Source organism: Arctopsyche grandis, chromosome 12 (genome assembly GCF_051622035.1).
Source record: "Arctopsyche grandis isolate Sample6627 chromosome 12, ASM5162203v2, whole genome shotgun sequence".
NCBI lineage: Eukaryota > Metazoa > Arthropoda > Insecta > Trichoptera > Hydropsychidae > Arctopsyche > Arctopsyche grandis.
Window position 1 is genome coordinate 4,446,269 of NC_135366.1, and position 21,474 is coordinate 4,467,742.

The 21,474-nt window shown below is 33.7% G+C and overlaps 1 protein-coding gene across 8 annotated transcripts in view; it reads left to right on the forward strand.

Annotated features, from left to right (window-relative positions):
• Dh31-R (Diuretic hormone 31 Receptor) overlaps window positions 1-21,474 on the forward strand; it is a 220,007-nt gene that overhangs the window by 188,284 nt on the left and 10,249 nt on the right. For all 8 annotated transcript variants that reach the window (XM_077443479.1, XM_077443476.1, XM_077443478.1 and 5 more), the window contains 3 exons: window positions 3,879-4,105; window positions 14,505-14,678; window positions 15,010-15,133. In XM_077443479.1, the coding sequence (XP_077299605.1) occupies window positions 3,879-4,105; window positions 14,505-14,678; window positions 15,010-15,133 (525 nt within the window). The remainder of the gene's footprint in view (window positions 1-3,878; window positions 4,106-14,504; window positions 14,679-15,009; window positions 15,134-21,474) is intronic.

Genomic DNA, 21,474 nt, shown 5'->3' on the forward strand with positions numbered 1-21,474 from the left:
AATACTACTTCCGGTTTACAAATTGTGACCAAAACCTTTTCAGCTCTAAGTTAGTACACAAAGAATACAAATATAAATTTTCAGCTTGATACATTCAGGGATGCGGACAGAATAGTAGCCACAACATTTTTGACCTTTCTAAGAGGAAAAAATGCCATTTTCGGTTTATTAAATTTAGTGATTTTATTTTCATCACATTGATATTATACTTGATATTTTTCGTGAATAGCACACATGTTTAAGGGGTCGAAAAAAATAGCGGGAGAAAAATCGAACAAGAGTAGACTGCCACTTCCGATGGATGGACACCTATAAGGGCCGGGCCGGACCGTGCAACTTTGTCGGCCGACTTGTTGCGCGACACGAAAAAATGTATGGAAATGTGTGCGACAAACAAGTTGACGAGTGCGGCATGTCCCATCTACCTGCATGCATTGGTCTGGTCGCCCTCAACCAAGTTGTTCGCGAGTTGAGCGGTGCGGCCCGGCCAAAAATACAAAAATATTTGTTTTTTCATTAGCTATATTCGAATATAAACTAAATTTTATCGCGTCGTGATAAAATTTAGCCCTAAGGGGAGATACCATTTCTGGTCAACTTAAAAATTTAAAAAAAAATTACGTCGTATCGATAAGAATTTCAGCAACCGATACCGAGTTTCAGTTCGATAGGACTAACGGTGTTCAAAAAATCGCCGCACACACATTTTTTCTCGATCATGAAAACGTGATCTGTGATCGATTCCGAGTACGAATCAGTCAAAATTTCTGCATGATCACAAAACTTGTTAACTATTGTTACATACGTATGTACATAAATAAAGTAAAAATACGAAATAATTGTACTATTAAATATCTACATATGTATGTATGTGTATATCATAAATTTATTCTTTATTAGTCGCCTGTTCGCGATCAGAACCTTCCCTTACAGTTTTTTTTTTAATCTGTTGAGATTCCTTCTGGGACTTTGTGCCGCACTGGATCATGTTAACCGGAACTAGACTACCCTATCCTAGGCTTCATTTATATGTACATGCATATATACATATATGCACAGCGACCAAACCCATTGAATATTTTATTGAGCGCCATCTTGGAACCCCGCGTGGGTACCTCGGCGTCTCGTGTGCCAAAATAGACTGTGGAAATACGTCTTCGGTGTAAAAACAAAATTCGTTTTTCGCAAACGAGGCGACACTAACGAAACGTGGCAAATCGATTCAAGCGAAGCGTACGCGCCCTCAGTTCTGGCGCACGGCTCTGGACTTTCCTTCAATCAGCGGCAGGGTGGGGTCGGGAGGGGAGGGGGGCAAATTTAATATTCGGCTTTTACCGGGAAAATTCATAACGGTAACCTCGTTACACCGCGTAGAATCCTCAAAAACGACGTTGAAAACAATATGGCGTTGGCGGACCTGCCACATTTTGCACATTCCCCTTGGTGAATGTGAAGATATTTGGCAAAATTGTTGTGAATTTGTTACAAAAGTACAGCTAGAAGCATAGCTCGGTCGTTAAGCTTCTGCTTAGCGTCGAGAGGCGCTGGGTTCGATCCCATGAGCTGACCTCGATTGAAAAGTATTTTTCTGAGTACATCTGTAGTGCTGCTGGTCAGACTTGGATATTTGTGACTCCAGGTCGATCGTTTCCTATCAGAGTTTGCCAATTTTCTCTGATTTCATTTTTGAAACGGCTCCCGTTTAAAAATTGGCTAAAAATACTTCCTATCTACTATGTCACCACTATTTGATTAATGTACAATAAAATGTATGTACAATTCATAGATTTCTCGTTAAATTGCGAGTTTTTCAGTGTCTCGCAATTCATCGACGTAATAAAAATGCTGCATTGTAATTGTAATTTGTAATTGGCCAGGAAGGCGCATTGGGGTTTATCTGTAAGACCTTCCTGGTATACATGTAAAAATAAATAAACTAAATTTCTGCATCAAGACATTTGGAAAACCACTTGGTTCACCGACGACTATGTTCATCCTTCGTAAAGATGAGGGGTGGTGGCCTCGTGTTGAGCGTTTTAACGGTGAACTTCATCCATTGATTAAGCTATAGCGTGTGCATATTATATTTATTATTTATTTTTACAAATTCGCCATCGTGACATTACAGATTAGCTCCAGGTCGTCACTATGGCTAATTTATTATTACAAGACATTGAAAACTCATAATTAACGATACATATAAATACATAATTATTACATAGATACACATGCAAATCGAAACAATATCTGACATATATGGTCAGATATTACAAGCATCGTATAAATACGATTAATAACATTTTTCATGTAACAATACGAATTTTTACGAGATATATGTATGGGGAGAAATGTGGCAAAACCTGAGATATAAAAATATTTCAAGGTTTGCAACAGAAAATTGGGAAGGAAAAGCCAATTTTACAGCAACTGTTTCAATGAAAATCAGAAAAATTCTGATAAGAAACGATCGACCTCAACAAACCTAGGTCTGGCCAACAACGAGACTCTAAGTGGGAATCGAACCCGTGACATCAAGCACGAAATAATTCAATACTCACCATTAGACCACGATGCTGGTTAATATATATGTGCATTATAAACTAACCAATTATGTAGTTATTTGCGTTTAAGTTAGGACCATTGTGGCATTACAGGAGTCCCTAATGCACCACAATGGTCGAAAAAATACAGAGAGATGAGAAAAATCAAAATATACATACATATATATACACAGACAAAAAATACAATTATACTTATTTTTTTGAGAGTTAGGTTAGGTTAGGTTAAGTTAGGGTTGGCCCTATTACAACGTCTCCAATATCTAGAGCGATATATCTGAGTGGTTGTTGAGCAGCGCCAGTGGTTGATTTTATGAATTATAAATGTTTTTCTATCAAGATATAAACAGGTTGTTATTATTATGATTAATGTTATTATTATTATGATGTTATGATTGTATGAGTGGCCACGGTGACGCGTTTGTTATAATAAAAATAAAATAATAAATATAAATGTGCTTGCGGTTTGTTATTTGTATATGTTTACTTCAACTGCGTTATTTAAAAATATTATATGTTTATACTACTAGTGGTTTTACGCAGCTTCGCTCGGTATTTGTAATATAAACCGCTTAACCATGACTAATCTAATAGTAAACATTTTATTAAATTTATTTGAATAGTTTTATTTTATATAAATTTATTTGAATACTCAAATTGACTGTCACGAACAAACAAACATATACATACACTAAGACTCTTTCGAAATTAAATGTATACCAGAATCTGGCACCTGCACCCCCGGTGCCTTCGCCCCCGGGACTTCGAATCCTTTGAATCGAAAAAAATCGAATCTGCACCTATAAATCGAAAAAAAATTAAATCGAATGTCTACGAACCAACCAACCAAGGTTACATATATACATATATGCAAAGTCTCTTTCGAAATTCTTCTTCTTGTTAATGCCTTGTCCGCATCCGGACGTTGGCGACCACCTCGTCGATTATTTGAATATATCCGCATCGGTCTTCAGCGGCTCGGAACAGATCTTCGGCGCTCATATCGGTCCACATGCGCATGTTTCGAAGCCAAGATTACTTTTTCCTGCCAATCCATTTTTTTCCTTCTATTTTCCCCATGGTTATCAAACGGAGAAATTCGTATTTTGGACCCCGTATCATGTGTCCGAGGTACTCCATCTTTCTCCGCTTGATGACAGAAACAAGTTCCCTGCCTCTCCCCATCATGCCGAGGACAGCTTCGTTTGATACATATTGTTTCGAAATTACATATTAGATATTGCATATATGGCAGTTTTCTTATTTTTACCGATCGGATTTATTTCGACAAATATATAAAATGTTGTTTTTGTGTTTCAGGCTTGGTGCAAGGTCCTTCATGTGATAATCCAGTACGTGCTTTTGACCAACTACTCGTGGATGTTATGTGAAGGTTTGTACCTTCACACCGTGCTGGTGTCAGCCTTTGTTGCTGAGCAAAGGCTGCTCAAAGGCCTTGTGGCTTTAGGCTGGGCCTTACCTGCTGTCGCTGTTACGGCTTACACCATTGTGCGTGGTACCAGCTTCGAATCCGAAGATTCTAAAGAGTGAGTGTTTATATTTTTTTCAATTTTGAGTAACTCAAGTTTTAATATGTAATTTATCTTCGATTCCCCCACCTCTCTCAGAGAATTAACGCACAAACCATACATATTTCTTACTTATTTGTATATATCATACTTTAGCGTGGACGTGTGGAGGGTTTTCCGATATTGAAGTGAAAGACGCACAGCAGTGGTAGAGGTAGCTTATTATTCTTGATCCGTCGTTCGCCAGCTCCAAATGAAGCTTGGATCAAAACTTTCTAATATTAATACCCATCGGGTACTTTCTACACAGAGAGATCATTGGTAAATGGGTCGCGAGATCTTATTGCCAGTGGTATACGGCTCTTTTATACGATGAGGCTATTTTGTCGCGAACGTGAAATGAGATGATCTGCTTATACATTAAACAACCAGTGGCGTGGACTAGTGGTTAGCATGTTTTGCTTTCAAACAGATTGGTCACGAGTTCGAGTCCCACTAGAGTTCCGCTGCTGGCCGGACCTTGGTTTGTAATTCCAGGTCGATCGTTTCTTATCAGTTTTTTTGCCATTTTCATTGAAACGGTTCCTGTAAAATTTTCATCTACTTTCCAATCTCTCTTGCTAATCTCAAGTTGTTCAGCGTCTTGGGGTTCGCCAATCTATATATATATATATATATATATATATATATATTTATTTTATTGTTACAAATCAATATACACTCGCCATTACAGATTTGCTCCAATGCGACGGGTGTACGTTAACGAAATACAGAATACATAAACAATCAGAAATCAGAAATACAGTAATACATACATATACAATCAGAATATATAGCATATAACAATTAATCAGAAATAATAATCATAGAGATATCTATGGATTATTTTTAGATTTTTTTTGTATACAATTTTTATACATATAATAAATACGAAATTATAGAGATGTCTATAGAGATATCTATAGATTTCAGATAACTGTGTATAATTAGTTACAAATTATACACAGGCAGATTTTTGTGACAACAGGATTAGATCTAATACCAATTTTCAGGAACCGTTTCAGCAATGATCAGATAAAATTGGCAAACTCTGATAGAGAAACGATCGATTTGTAGTCACAAAACCCCCAAATCTAACCAGCAGTGGCGAGGACTCGAACCTTTGACCTCAGTGGTGCTAAATATATATACGCTACCACTAAGCCAATATATATACATACATACATATACAATATAAGTATAAAAATCAATGTTTGTCTGTTTATCTGTCTGTCACGTATGCGTTCCTATACCATTCAACCGATTGCGATGAAACTTACAGGAATTATTGTGTGCATGTCCACGATGTTTTCTGTACAAAAAATCCCCCAACAACGGGAACGGAAACGGGAAAAACGGGAATGAGTGGCATTGCATGGCAAATAATTTCAAATTAGTTCGCAACCTACGTTGTTAGGGTAAAATACACAAATAATTGAATAATTGAAAAAGTGTTCACCGCCTTCTATTGTTTTTTTTTAGTCAAGTCAAGTCAAGTTCGCCGCCTACGTTTTTCCAACAAATGGGAACGGGAACGGGAATTGCATGCGTTATTGTGGCATTGCAACGGATGCTGGGTTTAGCTAGTTGGATTATAAAATGCTGCAAAAATATATCCATAGATGTCACTGTGGATGTTTGTATGAATTCGCATTGTATGTATATGTATAAAATGCTTATGCTTAAGGTCGCTTTGGAGTGATCTTTAAAGGCTCTAAAAGCATCTAAAGAAAGAGTTTTCATGTTCTTTGAATAAAATAAAATAAAACTAGCTATAGACAAACATATGTATGTATATATTTGTAGCTAGATAACATCTCATAATTCGTCGGAAAATTCCTTTAGATTTTAACCGTTGGAAATGGTCTCACGTTAAAGGTTTTATGGGTAAACATTTCGTCTCCTTTAATACGTCTCGCATATAAACTTTTGAAACATTCTGTACATCACCCACCGTATTACCTCTACATATTAAAAACATTTTAAATAGACTAGCAGATTCGTATTGGCCCATTGAATCGTCGCGTGTGGGTTAGATCCTATTTGCAAGACTGCCTACGGATTTTAATTTATTATGCAAATACTGCTTCATTCCTTTGTATATTTATGTATGGTATTTTAATGTATTGTTTCGAACGCGAGTATGTGCGTGCCTACGGCTCATCGGATTTTCCGCGGAAAAATTGAATCGCTTTTCCGCACTGGAAAATAAAAAAACCACTTGGTAAAGGGGGAGCTCTGTTGCTTTCAAATTAATTGTTTGCCTTTGAAAATACACGGACAAACGTACGGAAAACACAACAGATTGCGAAAGCGCGGGCAATTCGTCCCAATTACGATGATTGTTTCCCAAAAGGCGATAAGCCATTGTTTCCGTTCGAACAGAGAATCTGCATATCTCTTTATCCATCTATCATCTTAAATTTGCGGCGAGACGAGGCTAAGTCGCCTCTCGACCAGTCGTCGACAACCTTTGGCCTCACTTTAATCATTCATGTCTCTTTTGTTTGTCGACGAAAAACGCCCCGAGAGCCTCGCAAAGGGATGTTACAGGGTTTTTCGTTATAAAGCCAAGCCCGTAAATGTAAACTCCGCGATGAGATATAATCTTGGTCTCTTTGGAGCGGCCCAATCTGGTGCTTCAAAGTAAAGAAATTCTCAGTCGATTAAATGGAGGGTGGGTTTTTATATACTCTTCAATATGATTAAGGATTATTTTGTTTAATATATGTATATTGGTGAATTAAAAACGTACATGATAAAGTATAAAATCTTGTAATATAAAGTTTATATGAGATGAGAGTAATTGAGAGTGAAAAGCTAACTTTTACTACTTATTCAGTTTTAGCATGTGAGTTGCAAAGGGGCGGTAGAAAGCCGCGATTGCATAACTAGGCTGTTATCGCTTCGATCTGACACGAGATTCCGATTTAATTTTAATGAGTTCGTTAATGATTAAACGTCTCTAGATTCATGTCGGATATATAAGCTTACTTCAATATATCACTAAAATATCAAGGCGATCTAAAGTGGGTCGAAATCAGATCACAAATTTTTGACGGGTAGGAACTAACAAAGTGAAGCTAATAATAAAATTTAATAATAAAAATAATAAAATAATAAAAAAGCTAGTAATAATTAATAAGATTCATTCATACACATATTTTGCCACGATAAATGTATGTACATATGTACATACTAAAAAAAAATTATATTTAATCAATAATATTCTGGAATATTTAATCAATAATACTTACAGGATCATTTCGAACAAAATTTATTATTATATTTAGTATTATTTTATGTACTTTTGACATTTTTTTTTAATATTAAAATATAAAAATGATTTATTTTTTATTTAATAAATAATGAGGATATTTCTATAATATATAAAAAAATAAATATTAAATTTACTTATAATTTAATTTATTTCTGTACATACGTAGATATTTTCACATGTCGGTATATACACGTTATTATTGTTTATGTTTTGAAATACAATTAATTGTTTGTGTTGTGAAATTACACTTAATATATAAGTATTAAGTATTAGGTAAAAACTGTTTATTTTAAGGATGAAATTTGGTGATATTTCTTCAACATAAAAATATACTGTAATTTTAATGCTTAAAATTTTTTTTATAACAATTAATTTGTTTACGACAGAACAAAAAAGTTTTTTTTTACTCTTTTACTACATCCATCGAATTAACTTCATGAATGGGAGGAAGAGTAGAATTGTAAAATCTGTACCATTGTCTAGATTGAATGGCAAAATTTTATTACAAGGCTGTTAGGTCACAAAAAGCCGCCGGCAAAACAAAATCGGGTCTCCAAGCCTTGCCAAGTTGATATAAATTTTTTAACGCTAAATTAATTTCCGACTTTTGACGACTCTAGCAGCGAACATTCGCAAACGGCAAACACACAATAAATGCTAGGATATAAAAGATTTTACGAGACACTAAAATAAAAAAATAGAGATTTTTTCCCCCGAGAGCGTCTCCGGGGTGTGAAAATTGGATTCGCCTCTTCCGGCTCAATGTAATCCGCAGAAAGTCGCTGAAAATTAAGTATGATAAGAAATTATGGCCCATTATGTAGGTATTTACTTTTTTTATGCTCATAGTTGTCCCTCATCCTAGTCGTAAAAATGCAATGTAATAAATTAAATTAAATTATAAAACATTCAACGCAGCAAGCAAGCGAATGCTCAAACTACAATATAATAGCCGAAAATTTTATACCAAGTTCAAGTTAATTCATATATTTAAAATATTTTATCAATATACAATTTTTGATATAACTCAATTTGTAAGTTTAGCATTTTACTTATTCCATTAAAGATCCCATACATCAGCGGTTTCCAAACTTTATGTTACTACGCCTCCCTAAAAAAAGATTTTTTTCCGCGCCTCCCTACCTTTTATTTTTTAATAGATATAATAATATAGACACGTTTTAAATAATAAACCTTTATTAAAAAATAAAATACTGAACTCTACAATAGACAGAATAATAAAAAGGTTTTGCTATAACATAAATTTATACGAACACGTACATATATTTATTTTTATATTAAATTACTAATTAAACTACATCTATCACATCAAAATTGAATGCGAAGGATGTTGTTGTTTATTGGCACAAAGTTTATCAAATCTTGGGGGCAATATGGAGAGTGCCACTCGTAACTCCTTTTCGACTATTAACCTGGCTCGATATTTGGTTTTCATTGCAGCTAGTGCCGAAAAGCCCGTTTCGCATAAATAAGACGTTACGAACGGTAGCAGCACTTGCATTTCTTTGCAATACAAAGATTCATATTCTCCACTAGGATTCATCCAAAATTTAATTATGGTTTCATTTTGAAACTTTTGTTTTAGTGAGCTATCGCATGATAATTCTATCAATTTTTATTTTTCGATGGTTGTCAGCTCAAATTCGTCTTCTCCATTGTAGTTAAATGGATTCTGTATCCACAAAAACTTTGAGAAATCAAGGTCTTTGAAATAATTGGAAAAATGCAGCACTAAAACATCCAAGTGGTCGGTAAAAATATTTTTACTTGCTTCAATATTGGCTGTGGCCCAGAAATCTTTGGAAAGTGAAAACCTATCCAACCCATTCTTTTGTAAATTTGATTTCCATAACTTTAATTTTTTAATGAAAGCTTTTACTTTGTCTTTTTGAACAAGTGGGTGTATTTGTGATCCCTGCATTGATTTATTTAAACCGCTCAATTTTCCAAAAATTTCAACCAAATAGGCAAGTTTAACAATAAAATTATCGTTCGTCATACAAAAGTGAGGTATAATTAGCTTCCATATCAGCACACAGCTTTGGAAACAGCCTTGCTCTCAAAGGACTATTCTTAATGTTGTTTATAATTTTTATAGCATTTGTAAAAATGCTGTTCAGTTTCTCGCTCATATTTTTTGACAATAGAGCTGCTCTGAGAATCATACAGTGTGTCCAGATAGCATGTGGTGCTTTCTTTTTGATCCATGCTTTAAGACCTGCTTTGTGTCCGGACATTGAGTGAGCTCCGTCGGTACACAGTCCAATTATTATTGTATGTCGTTCACAACGCAATAATTTCACTTTATGTCGTTTTCTTAAACAAAACTGTCTATTATATTAAAAATTTCAATGGATGTGGTCTTCCCAAGAATGTGTTTGCAAAATAATATATCTTCTAATATATTATTATCCGCGACAAATCGAACATATGCAATTAAATGGGCATCTTTAGCTAAAACAGAGCGTATGCAAAGGCGCAATTTTTAAAATCTTCTTCTCCGGATAATTTTTTATAGGAATTAAATGTATATATAAAAATGAAAGAAAAATAAAAATAAACATTCATGCATTGAATTTTTACTGTTAAGCTACGATATGAAGTTTTATTTATTTGTAGATTTTATGGTATGAAAATTATTTTTTTATTAAAAAGTTTTGGCGCCTCCCCTGGCAATAGTCCGCGCCTCCCCTGGGAGGCGCGCCTCCCAGTTTGGAAACCGCTGCCATACATACATATGTAGATCCATTTTAATGGAATTTTTAGGGTAGAAACAGAGGCAGGTGAAAAATTTCATCAAAACCGTTAGCATGTACAAAATTTTCTGATCAAATTGACAAATCCATTGTTTAATAACTATGCTCAATTTAGGCGTTTATTCGCTTTTAGATATCATTTTCAAAATGAAGACCATTTCAATGCTTTGTAACACAGTTTATAAAATAAATATAATATAAAGTACATATAACATAAAAAAAATGAGAATTATTAAAAATATTAATATGAGAAATCATCATCATCATCATCATCTACTGCAGGACGAAAGCCTCTCCAACACGCTTTTACTCGTCTCTGATTTGCGCAACTCTCATCCATCTCACCTCACACATTTTCCTAATGTCTTCTACCCATCTTTCCTGCAGTCTTTCTTTTACCCTTTTGATATTCTCTCGGGTACCGTTCTAGCACTTCTTTTATTCAACTTTCATCCGTTCTTCTAACATGAGAAATAAATCTCGAAATATTAGAAAAAACGTATTAAAGGCCACTAGTATTTTACCGTTTTGCATTTTCTTGGGTACCGTTCGAACACATATTGTGTCTACCTTTCATCCATTCTTCTAACATGAGAAATAAATCTTGGAAAAGCAGAAAAAACCTATTTAAGAGGGCTGGACACCAGCGCCTTGTCCATACAAACGTATTAGACTTCTCCCTTCCTCAGTTAGGGCACTAGAGAAATTATTATATCCACCATTGGGATGCATCTATCGTTTTATTTATTTGATTAGTTATTTTTTATAGGAGCTAGGAGCCGTCAAACATCTATAAAATCGCCTCTTTTTTACACCCACGAAAAGAGTGCTTATTTAACGGTCGATTTTAAAAAAAATACGCACACAGTTGCACAGAAAATATCTTTCTCATACCGATGATGATTTTTTTTTTAAAATTGTTCCAGTTTTGGAGGAGAAAATAGGAGAATACGAAACCTCGATTTTGTCGATTTAAAATATTATCTGGTCGAAGCGAAACTGTCGCATTCACTCAATATATATATCGAAGAAAGGAACGGCAACAAAATTAAGGTTTCGGGTGTACAGCCCTCTTAAGGCCAGTATTTATAGGTTTTTATTTAAACGTCAGATTTGATGTTTTGCGAGTTATTTCTCGAAATGAAGAAAGGTGGACTTATGCAACTTTCAATTATATCGTCTTTTGAGACCTTATCATTGAAAGTGGTAATATTTGTATGAAAAAATCACGCAAATGTGAATTCTAAGCATCTATCACATAGTGCTAAAAAAACACGAGTATAAAATATACAAAAAAAAAATGTTAATCTTAGGATAAATTTTTATGGTTCCTACAAACGTGTGTGCATTCAATTTGAAATGCCTTTTCTAGGAAAGTCTTAACGAAAATGCAACGTTATACTTTATGACTGTTTCAAAGCTAGCTGGTCCACCAGCTGTGTTCAGCAATGCAGAACATTTTCCGAAAGTTCAACTTTTCAAAAGTTTGAGGTTTAAACCTTTGACCAATTTAAATTTACATATGCATAACAGTTCTCAATAATCGCAAAGGTATTATAGTAAAATTTTCCAGAGGAGTGACAGTTTTCCAGAACAGTTGTTATTGTCGCTCGTAAGGTATCGTTCCAAGTTAACGGTTTCAGTATAATAAAGGTATTAAAATAAAATACAGCGAGGAAAAGTTTCGATCGTACCGACGATCCTGACGGAAATCCAGTGTAACGATGTGCGAGATTAAATAAGAGTATATGTACATACATACATAGGTGTATTTGTGTTTTGTTGCCAGAAGAGAAAAGGCTCATTATAGGGTTAAGGATGAGCTTATCGTGTGAGTGGAGCAGAAAAAGTCCAAAACACATTAGAGCGTATAAAGTTTTATTTTGCGAAAAACCAATGTAACTTTTGTGCTCGTGTGAAAAAAAACTTTTAATGGTTCGCACGACCGAGGATCTAAATTGTATTTCTGTTTTATTTTATTTTATTTTATTTATGTTGTTGTAATCGCTACATGCTATTTTCTGTGTATGGCTTTTGTCTATTTTATGTGTTTAGACAATTACTGGGTATTTTTTTCAGTCGCAAAATTTGTAAGATACATAAATAAATACACCAATGAATAATAGGATAGGCGGATTTTATAAGCTACGTTTTTGAAGTCGCTTAATTATTTTTATTTTAAACGTAGATTAAATATATATAAAACATAGTTCAAGTATTAAACTCTTTGAATTATTATATATATATACATATAAACAAAAAATATATAAATCCAATACAACAGAATGCTATATTTATATCGGTTGAACAAATAGTTTTGAAAGCTTCACATAAAATAAAACTTCATAAGAAAAGCATCTGAAAAAACTCCTCACCATATTGTTTTACTTTAACAAACACTGTATGTATGAATGTTTGTATGATTTCCCATTATGAAAATCTACAGTTATTAAACTTCATCATCAAATTTGGTATATTATGTTTGCATATCTCATGCTATCTTATGTAGATCGTAGCCGAATCTTAGAAGGCATCAGTTTTTTCAAATTTTTATTCACCCGAGTAACGCCAGGTAGTAAGTACTCGATAAAAGTATACAAGTGTATGTACATATGTACATTCCTTTTAAATATCAATTTATGATCAAAATACCGAAAGTTGTTTCATAGTTCAATGCGCACAAATTAAATAGAGATTCTTGACTAGCATGAATGCTATTGATAAAATTCTCCTGAGCACCGCCAGGTAGCACTTGATCAAATTAAATATACATACGTATGTATATGTTACACCGAATCCGTGAAATTGTCTGTTACACGCATTCGGCAAGAGAATTGCCGAATGCGTGAAAAATGCAAGCATGTTGCCCAGTTCACGGATTTGGCAATTTTTTTGGCGAATGCGTGTATTCGGCAAGAATTTGTCTGCTCAAAGCATGGAGTCAGCAAATAGACAGCAGCGCTCCGGTGTTGTTTTTTAGAACTGGACAGCGTGGACAAATGTCAAAGTGACAGCAGAATGAGGATGTTTAATTTAGTTTAATTTACATATTATTATGTATAATATGACTACATACATATGTTTCGATCATCTTATATGACTTATACATAAATTAATGCCATTTTTATACATTTTGATCAATATTTTAACAGTGAAACATATGTATGTAGTCATATTATACATAATAATATGTAAATTAAACTAAATTAAACATCCTTATTCAGCTGTCACTTTGACACTTGGTTATAATATAACACGCTGTCCAGTTCACGCATTCGGCAAAGAATTTACGGAATCCGTGAATTGGGCAACGAGCTTGCATTTTTCACGCATTCGGCAATTCTCTTGCCAAATGCTTGTAATAGACAATATCATGGATTCGGTGTAACATATATACATACATACACATAGTTTAAAACGTCAATTTATGATCAAAATATACTAAAAGTCGTTTCATAATTAGATGGTCACAGATTAAATGGAGGCTCTTGGTTTATATTAAGTTATGAATCAAATGCGCCCGAGCAACGCCAGGTAGTATTTTATTCATTTCATTTGATTATTTGATAAAAGTAAATAAACATACATACGTACACACAGTTTTAAACGTCAATATATATTGAAATTTGTTGCGTGATTAAATGCTCACAAATTAAACTAAAGTTCTTGTTTAGCTATAATAAAAGTAATGAATCAAATGGGCCCGAGCAACGCCAGGTAGTATTTGATAAAATTAAATATACTTATTTACATATACCTATATACACAGTTAATTTATGATCAAAATATACCAAAAGTTGTCTCATAATGAAATGGTTACAAATTAAATAGAGGCTCTTTTTTGGTTTGTATAAAAGTAATGAATCAAATGCGCCCGAGCAATGCCAGGTAATACTAGATAAAATTAAATATATGTACATGCATACAAACACACAGTTTTAAACGTCAATTTATGATGAAAATATATCAAAAGTTGTTTCATAATGGAATGGTTACAAATTAAATAGAGACTCTTGGTTTGTATGAAAGTAATTATTAAAATGCGCCCGAGCAACTCCAGGTAGTATTTATTTAAGGAAATATACATACATATGTATATATATATACACATTTTTAAACATCAATTCATTATCAAAATATACTGATGGTTTCATAATTATTTCAAAGTTAGCATAAATGTGATGAAAAAATGAGTGTTCAAAAGTTTTCAAGATCAATTTTTCATAAGATGTTTGATTTTAATTTCCAAAAACGTTCAATATAAGTTCTAAAATACATAAACATATTTATCATTGTTATTTTTTTTATATTTTCCGAACAGATGTTGGATGAACGAGAGCTCTCACACCACAATCCTAGTAGTGGTGGTGGCCATCACAATATTTCTGAACTTGGTGTTCCTGTGCAACATAGTTCGAGTACTTTGTACCAAATTGAGAGCCAACCCTGCCAGAGGATCTCAAGGACCCTCCAGGACAGCCCTTCAAGCCTTCAGGTACAATCACAACACCAGTAAATCGCATTCATCCTCGAGAGTAAACGAAATTGTACATAAAAATAACATTCCATACACACAAAATGTTTCACATACATACAAAATGATAAATGTATATACTTTCCGTCCAATATTGCAGAGTATTATTTGTAAGACCCATAGCTCTGAATGCAAAGCCTTCGATTCGTATATTTTCATATGCGATATTGAAGCTTTTTCCGAAAGCTTTTATTTCGATACGTTTTTCCACGTCTCTGAACGTGTCTACGTTCGTATATTTAAATAAAATAGACTTTTTCGATGTCACAATTTCATCATTTTGATTATCCAGGGCCACATTCCTATTGGTGCCGTTGTTGGGACTTCAATATTTGGTGACACCATTCAGACCACCTCCTGGTAACTCTTGGGAACACGTCTACGAGTATGTATCGGCTACGACAGCTTCCTTACAGGTACGTTTGTATTTTATAAATTATATATCAAATTTAAGATGAAATCTCAATATGTTTTTATAATCAAATGAAAAAAATACATTGCCTTTTAATTATTTTATATATTTGATTAAAAATCTTTATATTACATATTTGAAAGTTTAAGGTCACCATTTAAATTAAATATACATAAATTCCACGACAATAACAATTTCCATTTTTTTTATAAATAACCTGATTTTTTTAAATATGCGCAAGCTCCAAAGTATAATTATAATTCTGATTTAAAGGTCTAAAATATATATTTAACCACTCTCTTATTAATCGGCTCATAAGAATATTATTTATTTATATAAGAAATAGCTTAGAGGCCAATTACATTGAGCAACAAAAAAAATTACCAGAACCGAGACTAATTAATCTTTACTAAGTTTGACCCACTGAATTTGAATATAATAATGATTTTTGTTACTTCGCTCTAGTTTACGAGATATGAGCGTTTAAAAAAATGCGCAATTTTTACAGTTTTTTGGCTTTTGCGGTCTTTAACTCAAAATCTAGTATTGTTTTGCTCAAAATGAGTATTGAAATCAATAGTCAGATATTTTCTCTATTGATTGTGATATTTAATTGCTTTAAAATACTTATACTTAATTATCTAGCGAACTTAATTATGTAGCGAAGTCCAACTTTTCTTTTGTCCGTCATATAATATAACCAGCAGCGTGGACTAGTGGTTGGTATATTATGCTTTAGAACAAAGTGGTCACAGTTCGATTCCCACTAATAGCTGCTGGCCAGACCTTGGTTTGTGTCTCCAGGTCGATAGTTTATTGTCGAAGTCGGGCAATTTTTCTGATTTTCATTGAAACGGTTCCTGTAAATTGGCATCTCCTTTCAGATCTCTCTTGCAAATCTCAAGTTATTCAGCGTCTTGAGGTTCGCTTATTTTTATTTATAAAAATTTCTCCTTAGATGTCACTGTGGATGAAGTTTGCATGAATTCGCATTGTATAAAATGCTTGTATTGTTTGTATTATTGTATTGTATCAGTATTAGTACACTCGTCGCTTTGAAGCGATCTGTAAAGGCAAGTGTACATATTCGATTGAAATAAAAATAAAATAATAAAATAAAACAAAAATGAAGCAATATACACAAATGAACTTAATCGCAAATACAACTTTGACAGTATCAAGTATAACAATTTAGCTATTTTCAAATGTAAAGTATCTGTTTTAAAGTTCTAATAAACTATTTTAAATGAAAAACCGCATGACAATAACCACTCATCCGATATTAAATGATATTCTCAAAGATTACAGACATTTTACAAAAATAAATAGAGTGAAAAAAGCAACTTTTAGCAATGTTTTATTGAGCTATGAAGGATTTATCCCTACTGCAAACAGACTTGAAATAAAATATAGATAGAGACCCTACTGCAGACAAATCTCTCATTGATTATTTAAAATTTACATTATCAATGTTTCCAAAATTATATATTTCAATTGTAATGAATATTACTAAACGTGTAATCAAATTTCGATTGTACATATGATAATGTTTTATTTAATATCTCAATTATGTGATATCATTACGTACTGTCATGTCACACAGCGGTTAAAACAGAATCTTTTTTACCATCAAACTTCAACTCCATGTCATTCTATGTACACGCTAATCATTCAAAAATCATTATATCGTCTATTTATTACGATATTACGATGTTTATTCGAGGGAATTTGCGTGCCATCGAACGTATGAAGTGTGTCTAATCCCACGCATATACGCACACTCGGCTTAGTGACATATTCGAAATTCAACTAATGGTTAATCCGCAATCGGATTGTAGCGAAGTGATGGATTATTCAAAATGCCATTATATAATAGGCTATAAACGAAATAGTGTATTACTTATGAGACGGCGAAATATTCTCTCGCAATTATTTGCGCGAATGAGAAAATTGGCAATCTCGAAAAGCGTCAACTAGTAATGGTTGGACTCGGCTTGACGTTAAAATTGTATATGAATTAATTGATTCCGTCAAAACTCCAATGTATTTTCTAATGGATCATATCATCGAGACTATTATTATTATATTCACGTACAAATTTGCAAAATAATTGCTTTCGTTGTCCCATTTGTCCTTTTGTGGTTAAATCGGTGTATATTTATTTATTTATAGTTTTGGACCATTGTGGCATTACAGGAAGTACCTAATGCGCCAAAATGGCTTACATACATTTGAAAAAGAGAAGAAAAACAAAAAATAAAATAAAGTAATAATACATAAAAAATGAACACAGGTGAAAATATCAATTGAAAGAGATATGTTAGAAACTATTATTGTCAGTGAATTATGTATATGTTAAAGAGAAACTGTTATTGTCAGTGAAATTATAATATCACTGACTCGAGCAGTGAGTACGGATGTAACAATAGAATTACAAATTCACTTCTAAATGTCAGTGAATATATTTGTATATATATTTGTATATATATATATATATATATATATATATATATATATATATATATATATATATATATATATATATATATATATATATATATATATATATATATATATATATATATATAAATATATATATATATATATATATATATATAAATATATATATATATATATATATATATATATATATATATATATATATATATATATATATATATATGTATACACGTAATGTAATGTGTATGTTTTAGTTTAAAATATTATACATACATAATCGAGTGGTTTTATTAAACAATTTATATGTTTTTTAAAATGTAATATCCTTTGTACTTTTTTATGTACAAAATTAATCAGAATTTTAAGATAAAGTTTGATAAGATCGAGATCAAATGAAAAATGTACCGTCTATGAACAGAGAGCAATGGCCTTACCTTTGCGGGGCAAATTCTCTGATTCGAGAATGTTCTTCAAACGATTCTTTATACATATATACATATATAATACATACATTATATTATTTATAAGTACATACATTCATACATACACACGTCTCCAATTTATTTATTCATTTATAAATTTCGTTCATTATGTTTTACTTTATCTATGTACGTAGTAACTAACAATAGCTGAAGTTTTGTGATCATGCGAAAATTCGAACTCGTTTTTAATTCAAATTCAAATATTTTGTACATGTCAGTACAAGCATATAATTTACGATGAACACTTTAATAAATTCAATAGTCACTTTAATCAAATTAATAAGCACTTTAATCAAATCAAATAGTAAAATGATTCATTTGAAGGATGATTTCCCAATTATGTATATTTACTAAACTAAATCGGATGTAATTTAGCATTCTTTGAAAATTAGGACACAAAAAATAAGTCGCAAAATTTAGGCACTAGCATAGCTTAATAGTTGCGTTAATGCTAACCACCGATAGGTGGCTGGGTTTGATCCCGTAGGTTGACCTCAATTGAAAAGAATTTATTCCGAGTATTTTTGTAGTGCTGCTGGTCATATTTGGATATTTGTGATTCCAAGTCGATCAGAGTTTGACAATTTATCTGATTTCATTGTTGAAAGGTTCCTCATCAAATTGGCAAAAACCATCCTACCCATTATGTCACCACTATTTGAATATTTTATTTATTTATTTTATTACAATTTATACCAGGTAGGCCTAACGGGTAAATCCCAATGCACCTTCCTGGCCAATTACAAACAATACAGCATTTTTATTACACAAGTCGCTGAATTACGAGACACTAAATTCGCAAATTAACGAGACATCTATGAATTGTACATAAATTTTGTTGTACATTAATCATACTCAAATAGTGGTGACATAGTAGGTAGGAAGGTTTTTAGCCATTTTTTTAATCGGGAACCGTTTCAACAATGAAATCAGAGAAAATTAGCAAACTCTGATAGGAAACGATCAACCTGGAGTCACACATATCCAGCTCTGACCAGGAGCACTACAGATGAACACTACAGAAAAATTATTTTCAATCGAGGTCAGCTCATGGGATTGAACCTGGCACCTCTCGGTGTTAGGCAGAAGCTTAACGACCGAGCTATGCTGCTGGCTTTATATTATAATATATAATATGATTTTAAAATTTTATTATCTATTATAACATATGTATGTACATAGATATCTTGCTAATTTTTATACATATACTTATATGTAGTATTTGTATTATGCTTATACATATGTCTAATAAAAATATGTAAAATAAAATAAGTATCTAAACACATTTTATAATTTTGATATATACATACATATGTATATCAATTATAAACCGCAATCATATGCATGCTTCCAACAATTAACAAATTTGCGAGAGATGGGGAGGGTACAGGCTTTAGAATAAATTCTTTTCAATCGAGGTCAGCTCACAGAATCGAACCCGACAATCTCTCGGTCAGAGAAATGTTATATTAATAGAAGTGGCGTCATATTGTTGTCAAGTGACGATTTTTCACATACAATCCTCAATAATTTTAGTATCAGTCGTATTTGATATTTGGTGCTGGACGTATGTGTCCGATAAAAACTTCTCTGTATGTTTATATTACTCACAAGATGAGCAAGCATCGGTAAAAATTGCACAATGCATTAAAAAAACACACAATAAACAACATGGGATAAATTTTTATAAGTAAACTAGTGTTGGGCCCGTTGATTTTAGCGGGTGGTTTCGAAAAGGAATTGAAACTCGAATAAAAATAAAGTTAAAGATATTGAATCGACTGATTTCGGAAAAAAATTGATGCACGAATTAGAAATTACGAATGACAAATTACGAAGTGATTACGAATTACGAATTACGTTTTGTGCATCGTTGACGCCCCGACGCCTTTGCCCCCAGCGCCCCCGATGCCTCCGGCACCCAGGGGCCTTCGCCCCCGGCGCCTCCGACGCTCCGGGGCCTTCGCCCCCGACGCCTCCGACGCTCCGGGGCCTTCGCCCCCAGCGCCGCAGACGCCTTCGGCGCTCCCAGCGCCCCCGATGCCTTCGGCACCCCGGGGGTCGAAGTGGAAAAATATGAAAAAAATGAAAAAAAAAAATTGGTTCCCCATACTGGTTAATGGTTGATCGTCCGTCACATGGGTTTGATGCATCCGCTCTAAAATCGCCAGATTAACAGAACGGCAGCTTTAAACGTAATTCTCGTTTTCTGGAATGATAGATTGCACATCAGATGACGAGTAGCCTTTCGATGTGCACAGATGCAATTATTAAAATTGAGTTGGATCTTTCTGGCGAGTTTAATACGGCAAGATTCGGAACTTATCGAATCTTGCCTTATTAAACTCGCCTGAAAGATCCAACTCAATTTTAATAATTGCATCTGTGCACATCAAAAGGTTACCGGTCATCTAATGTGCAATCTATCATTCGAGAAGATGAGAATTGCATTTAAAGCAGCCGTCCGTTAATCTGTCGTTCAATTTGTCTGGCGATTTTAGAGCGGATGCACCGCATCCCCGTCACATATATACAAATCGACAGTCGGTTTTTATATATATTATTGATCCGATTCTATTCCGTGCGTTGTAGCGTATTTATAGACGTACCGCGTAATATTGACAACAAACATTTATTCGTAAGGGCCCTTCTATTATTATTACATTTCTCTGCTCTCGGTGCTTAATATCACCGCAACTACCGAGCCACGCTGCTGACTAATGGCCAATAAGTACATTTGGGGATACCTGTCACCATACTATGGCATTTGAATATAAATAAATAGAACTTGAAAACCTACTTTGTGTACGTCTTGAGTAAAAAGCGCGAGCGGTGTTATTTTTTCCCGTACGTTCTTTTGTATGTAAAATCATTCATTGGCATATGTATTCCATTCATTCCCTATGCACAGGAACGTCATTGTCGATGAATCGACTCGACTTGGTAAGCGTATCGCTATTACTCCAGCTGTCACATTTGCGCGCGTTGTAACACTCCCGAGATTAATTCCACGGAGAGAGAGTGAGAGTCGGGGAAAATACGCCAGTCGTTCTCAAACTGTATAATTAATTGGCCCGTCGCCTCTGTTGGCGTACGCCACCTGCGAAACGACTCGCACACAAAATCTGACAGCTCCGCGCTCATAAAGACTCAGAAAACCAACAAAACGCAGGTAGGGAGAGTGAGTGTCAGTGGGGGAGTGGAATGGGGTAGTTTATAATGCCTGTGCGATTACAGACTCTTCGCCTGGGTGTGGTTTGGGCTGGGAGGCTCTCACGTGACGACGAGTCGACTGAAAGCCTGAAGATTGAGCGTGTGGGATAACTTCAGAAATTCTCAAACGTGGGTGTGTGTGGACGTATAAATTAAAAGCCAATATAAATTCTTGGCTTAAATGGCCGGA